At 42.9% G+C, this 14,777-nt stretch overlaps 2 protein-coding genes across 7 annotated transcripts in view; both read left to right on the top strand.

Moving 5' to 3' along the window:
• Positions 1-4,597, top strand: part of ncoa2 (nuclear receptor coactivator 2) — a 52,400-nt gene extending 47,803 nt beyond the window's left edge. For all 6 annotated transcript variants that reach the window (XM_053858455.1, XM_053858453.1, XM_053858456.1 and 3 more), the window contains exon 22: positions 1,076-4,597. In XM_053858455.1, coding sequence (XP_053714430.1) covers positions 1,076-1,087 — 12 coding nt within the window. In that variant the 3' untranslated portion in view covers positions 1,088-4,597. The remainder of the gene's footprint in view (positions 1-1,075) is intronic.
• A 4,168-nt stretch (positions 4,598-8,765) lies between these two features.
• Positions 8,766-13,926, top strand: prdm14 (PR domain containing 14). Its single transcript, XM_053860705.1, has 8 exons — positions 8,766-9,375; positions 10,467-10,520; positions 10,597-10,757; positions 10,847-11,117; positions 11,196-11,398; positions 11,477-11,578; positions 12,600-12,819; positions 13,368-13,926. Exons 1-8 carry the CDS (start codon positions 8,766-8,768, stop codon positions 13,511-13,513), a joined length of 1,767 nt encoding a protein of 588 aa, XP_053716680.1. The 3' UTR covers positions 13,514-13,926.
• Positions 13,927-14,777: the final 851 nt, after the last annotated feature.

Raw genomic sequence — 14,777 nt, 5'->3', positions numbered from 1 at the left:
TTATCAGTCCACAGCGTTGTTGTCTCATGCCGAGTTGGAAATGAAGTTTTTGAGGATAAAACTTTTCTAAGCTGCCTCGGATGATTCCAAGTTGCTGAAGATGATTTTGGGTTCCAGTTAGAATTCCACCTGCCAAGGATGCGTGTGGTGCCTCATGACAGAAACGGGTGGTGGCTCAAACCTCCCACATAAACTTCTTGTGGACAAGTCTTCTGAAAGATAGCTTTCCCGGGACCTCCTTCCAGCTGAACAGGCCCCAAAAGTTCCTCCTTTATGTTGCTTTTTCTTATGATATCTTCAGCGAGAGTTATCAATGGGCGATAACTTATCCTACAAAATATACTGCCAAACTCTATCTCCACGATGACAATTCTGCATCTGATGATAAATTTGATCAACTTTTGCTGCATTGGACTTCCACACATGACGTGACGACGCACCACGCTCTCCAGCTTAGCAGCGTTTGACAGCTGACACCGGCGTGCAACAGTTGTGGAGAGTGTGGCGGACTTTGGTTCATGATTGTAGTTTTATTTTTAGTACAGGAAACTTTTGATAATGACACTAGTCAACTCTGAGTCTGTGGATCCGTGTTTGATCATTTATTCACATTACTTCTAATATTTCTTCAATAGCATCTAGGAAATGTGTCCAGACTGGTCCATAGTTCAAGTCAACTGTTCAGAGACATGAGATACAGCAGACAGACGGCTCAATTTAACCCCTGAATAAAGCTGGCAGAGCAGTCTGTCAGACACCAGCGGCTTCTACCAGAGACCTGAAACAATGAATTTCTCTTCTCTACATTTAGTTCAATATTATATCTAACCATAAACAAATAATGATTTTGGAGACGAACTGCACGAATAAGTTTCATCATAAAACAGACTGTAGTGTCCAACACATGGAATAGAATGAAAATGTATTTATCATGATAACTTTTTTTGTCCATATCGCCCATCCCTAGCACGAGTCAGGTTATACAACACCTCCTGAAATCTTAAACTAGCTAGCAGCCAGTTGAATTTCTGTATCGAATCCTGTTTTGATGATTTTGTTTCTGCTTTCTTTTCAGAAATACTGTTGACGAAGTTCTGAACCTCAGCGATCGGCTGGTGGAAGGAGCCGGAACTCTACACACAAACAGCCCCTTTAACCAGCCAGGCCAAGCGCCCGGACTCCGTCTCCCCGGCCCAAAGATGTTCACCTCTCTCGGACCGACTTCTTCTTCTTCTTTTTTTTTTTTTTCTTTTCCCCAGCTGGGGGCGCCGGGGAGGAGAGTGGATCTACGTCCGAGCTCGCAGTGAGCCAGTCTGTCTGCTGTCCAGCTGCATTCACCGTTGTGTGACTTACTGTAGACCTCCAGGTGGGGGACACTGACTATCGAGGGGGCAGCAGGGGGTGACATCCCTCCCTCTGATGAATGTATTGCTCTCAGTGGGCAGGTGGGCCATTTACAATCTCATCTCAATTCGTACACTGATTTTTTTTTTCCTCCCCGTTTTTTGGCTTTGAACTCACTCATGGTGACATTTCCACAGCAACAGACTGCACCTTCACATTTTCGGATGGAGTTCACATACTTTGCCGGTTTTGCCTTTTTTGCTGTTCTTTTATTTGTTATTTTATTGTGGTGAGCTGTAGAATGAAGATGAGGTTGATCTTGACAAACACTGCAGACGAATGGTAAGTTTAGACTAATTTAGTCCAGAGGTTTATATAGTGTATTAAATTAAGTTTTATTTTTCCTGTATAGATTCATTTTAATTATTGTAGATTGTTTATCCTTGTAGCGACAAGAGAAGAATATTTCTTAAAGTGTGACAGAGGCACCTTTTAAAAGACGACAATAATGGTTGTGTTCTTCTGGTCACCGATGGTATTTGCGTCCTGTTGTTTCAGAAGATGTCTAAATCCATTATGGTTTAAAGAACTACAGAGATTGTACATACCGATGAGATGAACTTTTTTTTCCTTTTTCTATTTATTTTTACTCCCCCCACCTGTCTGCTGTGGCGGGCAGTTCTCTCTCGCGTCGAGGTGCTTGGAGTGAGCGGGTCTTGATGCTCTGACTTTCTGGTACGAGGCAGACAGCGTGGGGGGTCAGGGGTTCTGCTGTGTATACCGTGTACAGACTATTGCTTGCTTCTCTGCCTTTAGCATAGAACACTATCGAAAAGACAAAAAAAAGGAACAAAATCAACACAGCCATACGATAAGTTAAAAAAAAAAAAAACGAAAAAAAATCTGAAGTGTGCTTTCTATGTCGTCTGGAGTGAAACTGCTTCGTACAAGCTGCTAGGTGCAACTGTTCTGGCGTGATGTTAACAAGCAATAATACTTACTTGAGAATCACACGTGGGTTTTTTTTCTTCTGTTTTTGTAATTTTTGTACGTTTCCAGAATACTAAAGGATTTTTTGCTCCACATTTGGATGCAGTATTAAACACAGTTTTCTATTGCAGTTTGTACCAAGACAGTCAACAGCGTTTCTGTTCGCAGCTGCGTCCACACTACCATGGTGTCGTCCGATCGCCACGGTTACACCGCCAGAATCCGACTGCACTTAGCATCGCCACTTAGCCACGATGCTTTCACGCGACTGCTTTTTGTGCAGTTTGTAGCTCAATTGACGACTAGAACGTTTTGATGTGTGTCCAGTGCTAAATTCTAGGCTGTTTTAAATGATCCATTTACTGTCCACCTCCTTTAGCGGCGAATTCTTGGGACATGAACCTAGTGCACGTTCTTCAACGTCATGTTGATGTTAGCATGTTGCTTAAAGATGGAAACACAGGGAGTGAGTCAGTTTTAAGAAACATTTTAAATAATTTATGTTTTAGGTTTTCTGAAATAACACATTTTGCAGAAGCTAACTGTGGGCTAGCAAAGAGCGGAATATTTTTCTAAATAGTTGACATTTGTAGTGATGTTTTTTGCGCAACCAAACACAAATTGTATCACATTTGGTGCTTGTTTACATGGAAATTCATCTTCACTTCATACAACACGATAACTGATCTGGTAAAGCTTGTTGTGCTGTTACGATTGGTCACAATATGTATTGCTTTGCTTTGATCCAGACCGAGACATATACTGTAGTGCTGTGGGATTTGTACCCATGACTTCCTGCACTTTATGGACACAGTGTCTATTAGGTTGGCTGGCATTTCCGAACACTTGCTGTAGAGCTGTTCACAATTCTTGCCCTTGTTACACTCAGTGCGGAGGTGGGGTGGTCGGGTACGTCACGTGTTTACACCCTGAAATCTTCTTTAAAATACGAAACCATAGCAGTGTGGACGCAGCCTCGATTATGCAGCATGAAAGAGGGGCGTTGTTTTGTTGACGGTGGGCTCGGGTGCCACGCGTCAACCCTCTTTTTCGTCAATCGCAGGGGTCAGAGTTCACACCTGCTCTGACTGACAGCCATATTTTCGTGACCTCAGGCGGTTTCCTTCAAAGTATTCGTTCTTGTCGGGATTCAAGAACGCAGGTTGTTTCCTCGCTAACCTCAAGAATATTTTATGCTCAACCTTTTCTATATCTTCACCCACGACGAGCCAAATATGCACCCTCCAATTGGATTTCCAGGCCCAGTGCAAGCTTAATCGATGATGTCACTAAACAGGGTCCAACCACGACGCCGCAGCAGGAAGAGAGTCACTCTGAATGTATTTTCATCAAAGGCCTAAGAATCGCCCTCTCAGCGTCCTCATTATTGCGTTCAGACGAAAGCGAGTCAGAAACCACAATCATACGTAAAGGAAAAACACTGAGCTTTTTTTTTTTTTTTAATAGTGCTGTTTTGATTGTAAAATGCAAAACAAGCCTTTTTTTAAAGAATGATCCACAGCCCGATGCAAAATTTCCAAAGATTGTCAAGATTTAAAAAAAAAAGCCATGTGGTAGCAATGCATTTTGAAGCATTTATAATGAGGACAGACGCATATATATATCTATATCTATATGTATAGATATGTATATATGTGGGTTGTGTGTATATGTGCCCGGACTTTGGACCCAGAAATCACAAACTATTTTTTTTCCTCTCTTTAATGTATGGTTTTGAAGATGTTTAAATGCCCTTTTGTATTGTCTGCCAATTTCGTAGAGCTAAGATATAACCTTAAAATGCTAAAATCCCTAGCATAATGCCTTAGATCGCATCTGTCGTCCTTCTTGTACATGACGTCGCCGCCTGCATTCATTTGTACAAACGTGAGCGAGTGCAACGTCGCCATCATCACCGCTGTGTTCCTGTGATAGGACTGTTATGGTTTCATCCTCCCTCAGCGCTGTTCCCACAGAGAAGACGGAGATTTTATCCAAGCAATATGAATCACGGACTTTACTGGAGGAAGTTTGTTTTGCTGGAGTTTTTTCTTTTCTTTCCGCCTCGTTCACGGAATCACACGTTTCCCTGCATCCACCTTTGTAAACTTAGCGAGTTTGTGTGTGAGAAAGATTGTGGTCGTGTGTAAGAGTGAGAGTTTTATGCAAATTAAATCTACAAGAGAAGTAAATACACAGTTATGCAAGTTGTGAACTAATATGGCTTCGCTGATGCTATCTGCATTGTAAATAAAGAATTCTGTTATTGCAATATTTCATTCAGATGTCTGCTCCTTCTCCAATCTTTTTTCATCTTTCTATCTTTTTATTCTATCTTTGTCCATTTCACATCACAGTTCCAAAGTAAACCTGATTTTTGTATTTTATTGGTTTATTTTTGTTTTGTTTTTTTTATATTCCATAATTTTATATTTGATCTTTTCTAGACTCATTCCTATATATTTTTTCTGTTAATATTTCTTGCAATGGTTTGTGACATTTAAATGTCCATTTCCTAGCTTTTATTTTTACACTACTGTGCAAGTGTTCAGCTATAGCTTTACATTTCCGTCTTTCATGAGGCCCCTGTTCATGGCATAATCTAAATTATTGGCATATTTCGGTCTGTGTACGTGCATTGAAACAAAGCGGGAACGTTTCCTGCTAAATTCTCTTCAAATGCTCCCTGTCACTCTGTTTCCTAATGGGACCCTGCATTTATTATTTCTTCAGTAATCAGATCTCAATGGCTAAAAGAAGAGCTGCGGATCAACAAAAAGAGAAAGTTAAAGTTTGCAAAATGGCTGCATGCGTGAAACGCTCCATACATTGAATAACTGAAGCATGACTTATGAGCTGTTGTCCCTTTTGACATCAACCGATCAGAAATATCAATCATAGAAACATTGAAAGCACATTGAATGAGTTCATGTGTTCTTGGCGTTGCCAATATATCCACCAGGGGGAGCAGCCCAAGCCAGTTACTGACAACAAACTCCAAAACCATCATGGCAGCTGTGGAGGAGGTATTGATGATGTACTGCACAAAAGTTTCATGAGAGCAGTGTATCAGGTAGTAACAGCACCGGTGCTACTGCTCCGGTTGGTGTTCATCAGTAAGTGGCAACGTGCAGAAATATGGACAAAGTTAGCATGGACAAGAAGCCTTGGTCCATATCTGGATCCGTAGGTAAAGTTGAGCATAAATGAGCCTTCAACCAACACAGGCTTTGAAATCTCTTTCAGAACTGTAAATGAATGTCCCTCCCTCACAGCCAAAAACACACTTCTTCATCTTTCAAAACAATATGTCGTCCACAGTTAACAACAGTCGCGCCATGAAGTCTGTCAGTGCCATTGTTTGAACCTTTAAACATAACAAATATCCCTTTGCGAATAGATTCCATTGCTCAAGAGTTCATTTCTCTGGCATGGATGACCATGGTTCTTTCACACTTCACCATATGTTACTGGGCCATTACATCCTCCTGACACCGAAGATAACATAAAGCATATAGGGCTCCTTTAAGAGGTGAGCTGACCTGTCCGCTTGACAGGTTGCCGTCTTGCAGGGATTAAATGGAACACAATACTGCTTTTAAATGTGTCCTCCAGTCTTGAGTAAGAATGACATTAGCATCTATCCTGCCACCAGGTGGACCTCTTTTACCTTGCACTTACTTAGGCCCCCAGATCAGTTCCATCAACCAAACTTGGAGTCCTGGCTGTGCATCTTTGTTGGGCCATGTCAGGAGTGGTCTGAAATCTTTACCTTGCTCTTATGGCATTGGCGCTTTGGTCCAGAAAAGCAGGGCCCAGCAGATGCCCCTGACTTTTGCCCATCCCACGACGAGATGGATAGGTTGCATCTCCACTCTGCGATGGGAATGAACCAGTTGGTCTGTGTTGCTGGCTATTGCTGACGTTCGTGGGCTGTGAGCTGACCCACGAGGGCTCTCAGAGCAGAGCCACAGGTCCTTCACGTCCGGAGGAGGCGGCTATGATGGTTGAGAAGGAGTTCTTAGGTCGCCCTGCTAAGTTATGGGCACAGTAGACGGCAAATCTCGGAAACCCCCGGAGGGACGAGCTGAATGAAACTGTTCATGAGAAGAGGCATGCTCAAAACAAGAACTGCTCAAGAGAACTGCATCTTTTCCTATGATTCTAATGAGATAGAACCCTGATAAACGCATGCTAAAAGTTCAAGGTTGACCTCAGACACATGGAGTGGTCTGGCCTGCAGATGTTGCCATTGACTTTCAGTTACATAGACAACCAGTTTCCACTCCAAACTGAGTGAAGCGGATCAAGCAGTCGATGACTGTTTCCACTATCAGTTTGATGTGAGCTGGAATCGTGTGATTCGTGTGCAATTCTTATTTGGCTTCAGATAAAGACGGAACTGAAGTGGGCTCCTGCTGCAAACAGGCCACTGGACCAACTTCTCCGGTAAAAGCACCGTGACACTTTTTGAGGAAGGTCAGACACAGATGGCTGGGTTATTTTCACCAACAGCTCTGGCACCAAATTGAAAGCATGTGGAGGTGTTTATGAATGTTTCCCAACTAAAATCGTTTTGGTTTTTTTTGTTTTTTTACTAGAATCAGACTTGTTTACGCCTCTTGCCCGTGAGCATGTTTATCTCCATGATGCTTTGTCAATGATCTTCTTACTGCACCGACTGGAGCTTAAGAGTGGTGAAGTTAGTTTTGACAAATTCCTCTCTGCGGCAGTCAACTTCTTCAGTCTTCTGTTGTTAATGATTTTGGTGGGTTAAGGAAAGCAGCTTCTCTTCCTCTCCATCCAAAGCACAGCAACAGACATCTACTCCTCCAGCAGGGGTCCTGAGATAACATCTTCTCTCCAGCAGGAGACTCTCAGGGGTCCAGCCTGGGCTTCATATGGAAATGACCCCACTCCTCTCTCATTGTAGTGGACGCTGCAGACGAGCTAACAGGGTGGGCTGTCCTGCACTTAATGTATTCCTGAGAGACAATGAGAGAGCGGCCGGCCAATCGGGAGGCGGACGGGCAGACCTGAGAGAGTGTGGATGCTGGAGGTGCCCTCACATGACCACACACACTCCAAGCCCTGCAGCAGCTCCAGGACGTGCGGGGAAGTTTGCACCGGCCGAGACCAGGAGAAGTGGACATGCCAGAGGAGCTGTGAGGCATCAGACTGAGAAGGTAGGAAGACAAGCCTTTCTTCCTCCAACACGTGTGTACGGCGCCTCCGTCAAAGGCTTCATTAATGTTCACCTCTGATCCTTCAACGCCTTTTTCCACGAGTGTCATGACCCTGATTTGTATCTCTGGTCGTGGGTGACTGAGCGGACCTCATAAAACAGACTAACAGTGGAGACACTTCCAGCTGATGGATCTGTGTTCTCTCTGCTGGAAACTGGGCAAAGTCAGCAGCTTGATACAACTTTGTTGTGGACCAGAAAGAAGCATCAATAGTGAATTGATGTGGTCGATTTTTAACAGTTAAAATATTTTAACTGTCTAAAATGACTTTTTAAAGCATTTATATGTTGGTTCAATACTAGGTCAATATTTTCTTTGGTGTCTATTGAAGTGGTGGAGGAAATATTTGTCCTCATCTGGCATCAAAGCTCAAAATATCTTCTATTCCAGAAGTGATGTTCCCAGATATGTTTCCTCTTTTAATCTGCGTCATAAGAAGCTTTGCTTGTGTGCTGTCATTCAATCCAAAAACGTTTTATTTTATTATTTTTATTTTACATGTTTAGAGTGTATTACAAAATCAAAGTGAATATTTTTTTAAAAATGAATCGATACACACACACACGTCATCGTTTTTTTCTGAATATAACATATGAAGGCAAATCACTCATCAGCGGGCGCATAACTTACAGTTGGTAAATGATGTGACTGCTGATACATAATTCAATACGCAGAGTGCAGCAACACTGCAGCAGCTCCGTGTCTTAATAAGAGTTGAAATCAGCTGCCACATCATGAGCAAGAAATCTCGAGAAAAATTAAGTGAAATATTCCACATTCAAAAAATAAACAGCCATAGGATTCGTGTGTGTGTGTAAATATCAAGGAATAAAATAAAAATTGGTCGGATTTCTAAATGATTATGACTCGTTTAAAATATAATATAATTGTAGCTGTAAAATAATCGTTTTCTTTGCTACTGACATTTTATTTAAATAATGAAATATATGTACATAAAATTAAATATGTAATTAAAAACATTTAAAGGCTTGACTTATATAAACAATATTTATTTTCTGTTTTGGTCTGGCGAATTATAAACTGAATTTATTTTGTTAATTTAGTCGGATTTTACCCGCAGCTTTGTGTTCTAACATTTTATTCAGATTTAATATTCGCTCCCTGTTGTGGTCCATGATTTGCTGACTTTCTCCTCCATCTTCAGGCCAAATCTGCAGACCCTCCATGTCTCTGTCCAGCCTGCCTGCCGTGAGACAAGCCGAGATGCTGAAGGTCAGTCCGGCCCGAGGCTTCTTCCCTCACGCCCCCTTCCCCGGCCACCACCCTTACATGGACCTGTTCCCGCGGACTCATCCCCTCCTGCACCCGCTGAGGTCCATCAGTCGTCTGGTGTCGGACCAGACTCTCAGCCTGCACGCAGGTCCCCCTCACTTCCTGGGTCACCAGCAGCAGCAGCAGCAGCATCACCCGGGGCTGGTGTCCGGTCCTGGTTCTGGTGCTGGCCACACCTACCTGCTGCCCGGTCACCCGCTCTGCTCCAAACCCGAGGATCTGGCCGCGGTGGTCACGGAGCACGCCGCCGGACCCCTGTCCTCGGGCTTCAGCAGCCCCCCCAGTGAAAGACCCCCATCCTCCTCCTCCTCGTCTGCGTCTTCATCCCCACCGAAACAGAGCTTGTTCCGGTACCAGGCGGCCCAGTCCAGCCCAGAAAAAACCCGCACTTGTTACAACTTCAGTGAGGGCGACTTGCTCACCGTGCTGTACGGCTACTCCGGGGGTCCCGAGCGCAGAGCGGGCCACGCTTTGTCGGGCGTCGCGCTGCCGGAGAAATCAGGTGCGTCCACATAGTTCCGTCTTTGAATTTAGAGATAGAGATTTAAAAAAAAATACTGTAGTAAAATATAATTTCATATAAGAAAGTCTCAGTACAACATAGAAAACATTCAAATTCTCACCGTGGCTTTATTTCCAAAACTGTATTGCTAAATTTACGTTTTTTTAATGGTGCTTATGGACGGTTTCTTATCATATTGATAAAATACTCATTCGACTTCAGAAATAAACTATTTACTCCGATTTCAGTGGCCTGGCAACACAGGTCTGTCCGAGAATTTATCAACGAATTTCATTGTCCGTTTTCGTTTCATCATACTGGTGACAACATGTTTTTATTGGTCCAAAATATTTAGTTTGGAACGGCAGTTTCGCTATATTTCTATAGTATAAATATTATTATATATTTTATGTAGTATATATTACTATGCAACGTGCATAATGAACTTTTGACCCACGAAATAAATAAATACAAATGAACGGAACACATAAATATTCCATGACTGAATTGAATAAATATCGAGTATTTAAAAAAAAAAAAGACTTTATCATGAGCGCAGCCCAAAACGCCGTGTTTCGCTTTCACTGTCTGTCGCGATTATATTCATATAAGTAGCAATAATTATGACATACTCGTGTGGGTACTAGTCAAATGCTAAATTACATAGACGCAGAGTATTTTTTTTAACTGTTCACTTCGTGTCAAGTTTGTGGTGAAGGCAGCATGATCGGGGTGATTTGGATACAATGATGAAAAACAAGGCAGATGAAAAATCCCACTAACCTATTGGCATGTCCGACAAATAATAAAGTGAATAAATATTAAAAAAAAAAAAGGAAATCAGAATCAGAAAACTGTATTAATCCCGAGGGAAATTCTGTTCGTAACATGCTCTGTACACAACATATAACTATATAGTGCAAAAAGCTGTACAAAAGATTTTATGAACAATGTATATAAGCACATGTAATTTAATCAAAACATATTTAATTGGAAATATGTGTTCACTTTTCATGAACTCAAATGTTATTTGGCAAAACAGGTCACTTTTTTTTCAAACATTGTCTGACCCTGTCATTTTGTCCCTGCAGTACCAGAGGCCCACATCCTCCCTCTTGACAAGGAATCTCTGGACCTTCCAGCAGGTGCACACACACTTCATTTGCATCAGGTCCTGAAACTGAGAGCAACTTCTAAAGCTTAGCTGCTCTTGTGCTCCAGGCTTAACCATCATTCAGTCCTCGTGGGGAAACGTGTCCCACTGTGGAGTGTTCACCGAGGAGAGCAGCGTCCCGAAAGGGACTCGCTTCGGACCTTTCCAGGGAAAACTGGTCAACACCAGCGAAATCAAGACCTATGATGACAACACCCTCATGTGGGAGGTAAAGCGTCGCTCACCTCCGCCTTCAACTGCACCCACACTTCTGACCACACTGTGCAGAGGGTGACATGATGTCCTCGCCTGTTGCAGGTGTTTGAGAACGGTCGCCTGAGCCACTTCGTGGACGGCCGAGGGGGGTCCGGCAACTGGATGTCTCTGGTCAAGTGCGCCCGTTTCCCCGATGAGCAGAACCTGATCGCGGTTCAGGTCCACGGTCAGATCTTCTACGAAGCCTGCAAAGAGATCCGACCCCACCAGGAGCTGCTGGTGTGGTATGGGGACTGCTACCTGCAGTTCCTGGGTATCCCACTAACCCTGAAGGATCCCCAAGAGGAGACCCCCGTGAACACCCAGACTGAAGGTCAGGGGCTGATCTTGCTTTGCTGATCATCCAACTCAGTGGAGGGGTTTTGGCAGATCTTTCTTTGTGTGTCAACAGACGCAGGCGAGGGGTTCAAGTGTGACAGGTGCGGCAAGGTGTTTGCCTACAAGTACTACAGAGACAAGCACCTCAAGTACACACGGTGCGTGGACCAGGGGGACCGGAAGTTTCCATGTCACCTGTGCAACAGATCCTTCGAGAAGAGAGACCGACTGAGGATTCACATTTTGCACGTCCATGAGAAGCACAGACCCCACAAGGTGCGGTTCTGACCCAGAACCCATGAGCCATGTTAAAGCTCCAGCAAGGCTGTGAACTCTTCCCCTTTGTCTCCACAGTGTTCTGTGTGCGGAAAGAGTTTCTCTCAGTCGTCCAGTCTCAACAAACACATGCGCGTCCACTCGGGAGAGCGGCCGTACAAGTGCGTGTACTGCAACAAGGTGAGGAACAGCACCATCACAGCGCTTCAGCTGCACCTCTGCTGGATCATCAGCTTCCTTTAGGGTCATTTTAATAATTCAAAAAACAATAACGTGGATCCATAAATGCATCATCTCCATTTCAGTAGATGCCCCCCAAAAAAGTGGCATTTGTTCATCATGCACAATATATAGAAACCTTTGTAATAACTAATACATAGAAAATGTTATAATTTCGCTTAAAATAAACTAAAATAAAACAACCTAAAAAAAGGCGTGAACCATATTCTTCAATCATAAAACTTTCCCCTTATGTTTTGATTGGTTCTGCCATACTAGGATTTTCTTGTTGTTTTTCTTCTTACACCGTCGTGGCTGTGTTTCGCCGCGGCCTGCACATGCGTGCGGCACGCGCCCGCGGTCCTGGATGACGGACAGCTTGGGCCCCGCCCCCCTAAACCTACTGTAGATTTACAGCCTGGTAAATGAGCAGGGCCTTTTCTTCACCCCTTTGTTCGCGGCCTCTTCTTTCTGATGCGGGAGGTTTTTGTTCCCCGCCGCCCTCGTTAGTTTCCACTTAACAGGAGGATTTAGGAGCCGCAGCCGACTTTACGACTCCTATGAATAAAAGAGTAAATAAACGGATCGGTTCTGTGAGTAAATGTTGAAGCCTTTTCAGCGCCTTTTTGGTTCGTCCAGAACTTTACTTGCAATTAGAGTTAAAAAAAAAAAAAGTTTAATGCGATAAATTCTATGTTTAGCTGATTAACACAGGTTGATAAAATAACTAAAGTCAGTTTAACGTCTAAATTGAACGTAGAAAAAGAAACTAAAACATAGATATAATGTTTAAAAAAAATACAAATACATACATTTAGACGACGAACGAATGATCATTTTTAACCCATTGTCACTCACTTCTAAATCGGACTCTATAATATATTTGGTTCGTTTCCCATTTCTTCTGCTTTATTATTCTCATCTGTGGCATTTTACGCGCGACACAAGCACAAACCTTCTGACCCGACTCTCTCTCCTTCAGGCCTTCACCGCCTCCAGCATCCTGCGCACGCACATCCGCCAGCACTCGGGTGAGCGGCCCTTCAAGTGCAAACACTGCGGCAAGGCCTTCGCCTCCCACGCCGCCCACGACAGCCACGTCCGGCGGACCCACGCCAGGGACAAGCCGTTCCCCTGCGACCTGTGCGGAGCTTCCTTCCAGGAGGAGCAGGAGCTCAAATATCACACCAAGAGCCATAAAAGTGAGATTAACTCTTTAAATTCAACGGAGCCTGGCGGTAGTTTCCTGTCAAAAACACACCGTATTTCAACGACCCGTAGAGTGAATGCGTACAAAAACGGCAACAACAAATAAGATACACAATTAAATTAATTTATTATTTAGTTTCTAATCTTTTTGTTACGATCAACGCAAAAAGTAGATCCTCTTAAGTTATTTATTATCTTATCATATTATCTATTATGAAGCAAGAATAAGTTCCACCTCATAAGATGAGACCATAAATACTTTTACCTGCTTAAAGCACTTCATTTTTTAACTGTTTCATTTATTTATTTATTTATTCTGTGAAGTGCTGTTCTTAAAAAAATAATGCTCTTCTAAATAATATTAATGAAATCGATTTGCAGGTTTGCTACGGAGAAGCAGCCTGAAGCATTGTGCCTTTTTCATGCTGTGTCTTTAATAAAAACTAGACTCGAGTGCCTTTATTCTTCCCACAGTGGTGGAAGCTTGACACACTATCATGGTGTGGTGTTGCCACAGCTGACATTGTTCTTGCTTTGACAGACAGACAGCTGATGGACAACACGGTTCTGTCCACTTCACCGGACTCTGGCGTCATGGAGGAGTCAGACGACCACCCAAAAACTCAGAAGCACCTCTCGTACACAGGACTGACTGTTATTAACCCAGAATATAGGCCTTGGAACTGACACTTGAGAAGTGCCCTGAGTTTGAATCGTCACCGTGTTAAAATGTAAGAACCTAAAGTCTTTGAATCCCCCTTGTGTCGTACCAAACCTCCAGTCCTGTCCAACCCCGGACAGAAAACGAAACGATTGCACTGCAAAAGTACAAATCAAATATCCATTGTACAGACGTACCTTAACTTATGTTGATATCTATTTATATAAATATGTGTGTTGTTTTCTGCTTGGAGCTTTTCCTCTCACCGATGCTTTTGTGGAACTAACGTTGTCGTGACAACAGTCAGTGTTATCACCACTTGCATAAGCTTTAAAGGCTTTAAAAGCAAAGCTGTCTCAACTCTGTTTGTGTATGAACTAATTTATTTCATATGTCTGTTAATATTTTTTACTGTTCTGAGTCAAGAGTTGCTTTTTGTCAGGGCTAATGAATAAAAATGTAAGCATGATGTTCTTGTCTGTTGGTTTGTGATCGTGATTTGAGGGATTTACCATTTTATCAGTTTATTTAGTGGAAGCTTGGTTTGAGTCTGAAGTCTAAATGACTGACCTCCTCAACAGCAAGACCCACATTAGGGAGTGTGTTTTAACTAGCTAAACCTCTCATCTATTTTAGGTGAGTTGAAGAAAAGACTCCGGTTCAGTGATGCTAACTTCTTACATCAGTTTTAGACACTTTAAAATATACTATAGAGATTCACACATTTCAAAGAAAAGTTTTTTTTCCTATTGACACAAATAGAAATATGCCAAAAAATAAATATACAAATAAGAATATGAGGTTGATACATGTCAGTTGCCACCTTTGTAGGGAGCACACACTGAAGTCACAAGATACAAAAGGCTTTATGCCTTTTAATCTACCTGAGCTACCCTTGTGTTCAACCAAGCCGCAGTTGAATCTTCCTTTATATTCATGTCCCACTATGTTTTTGGAACATTTTGTGACTTATTTTTGTCAACATCCTGGTCTTTTTTTTCTTTTGTGACACCCTTGCCTGAGAGATAAATCAAGTTTTATCTAATGTATCTTAAAAAGCTGCTCACTCCGGCACTTGTGACCCCAAAGTGAGTCCGGCATGTGTCTCCTTTGTTCGTGTGCTGCGTACTTCAAGTGATGAGGCGTGCTGCCAGTGAAGATGAACAAACCCCACTGAGGCCAAATGAATGACAATGGTGTGTAAGGTGGTCTATTGCTCCTCGGCACAAAGGCAGCCCCCAGCCACTGACATCTGCCCTGGCCCTGTCACCACCCAGCCCACATGTGTTC

The sequence above is a fragment of the Synchiropus splendidus genome, chromosome 3 (genome assembly GCF_027744825.2).
Source record: "Synchiropus splendidus isolate RoL2022-P1 chromosome 3, RoL_Sspl_1.0, whole genome shotgun sequence".
NCBI classification, from domain to species: domain Eukaryota; kingdom Metazoa; phylum Chordata; class Actinopteri; order Syngnathiformes; family Callionymidae; genus Synchiropus; species Synchiropus splendidus.
The sequence above is the reverse complement of the archived record's forward strand: the minus strand, read 5'-3'. Positions and strand labels throughout refer to the sequence as shown.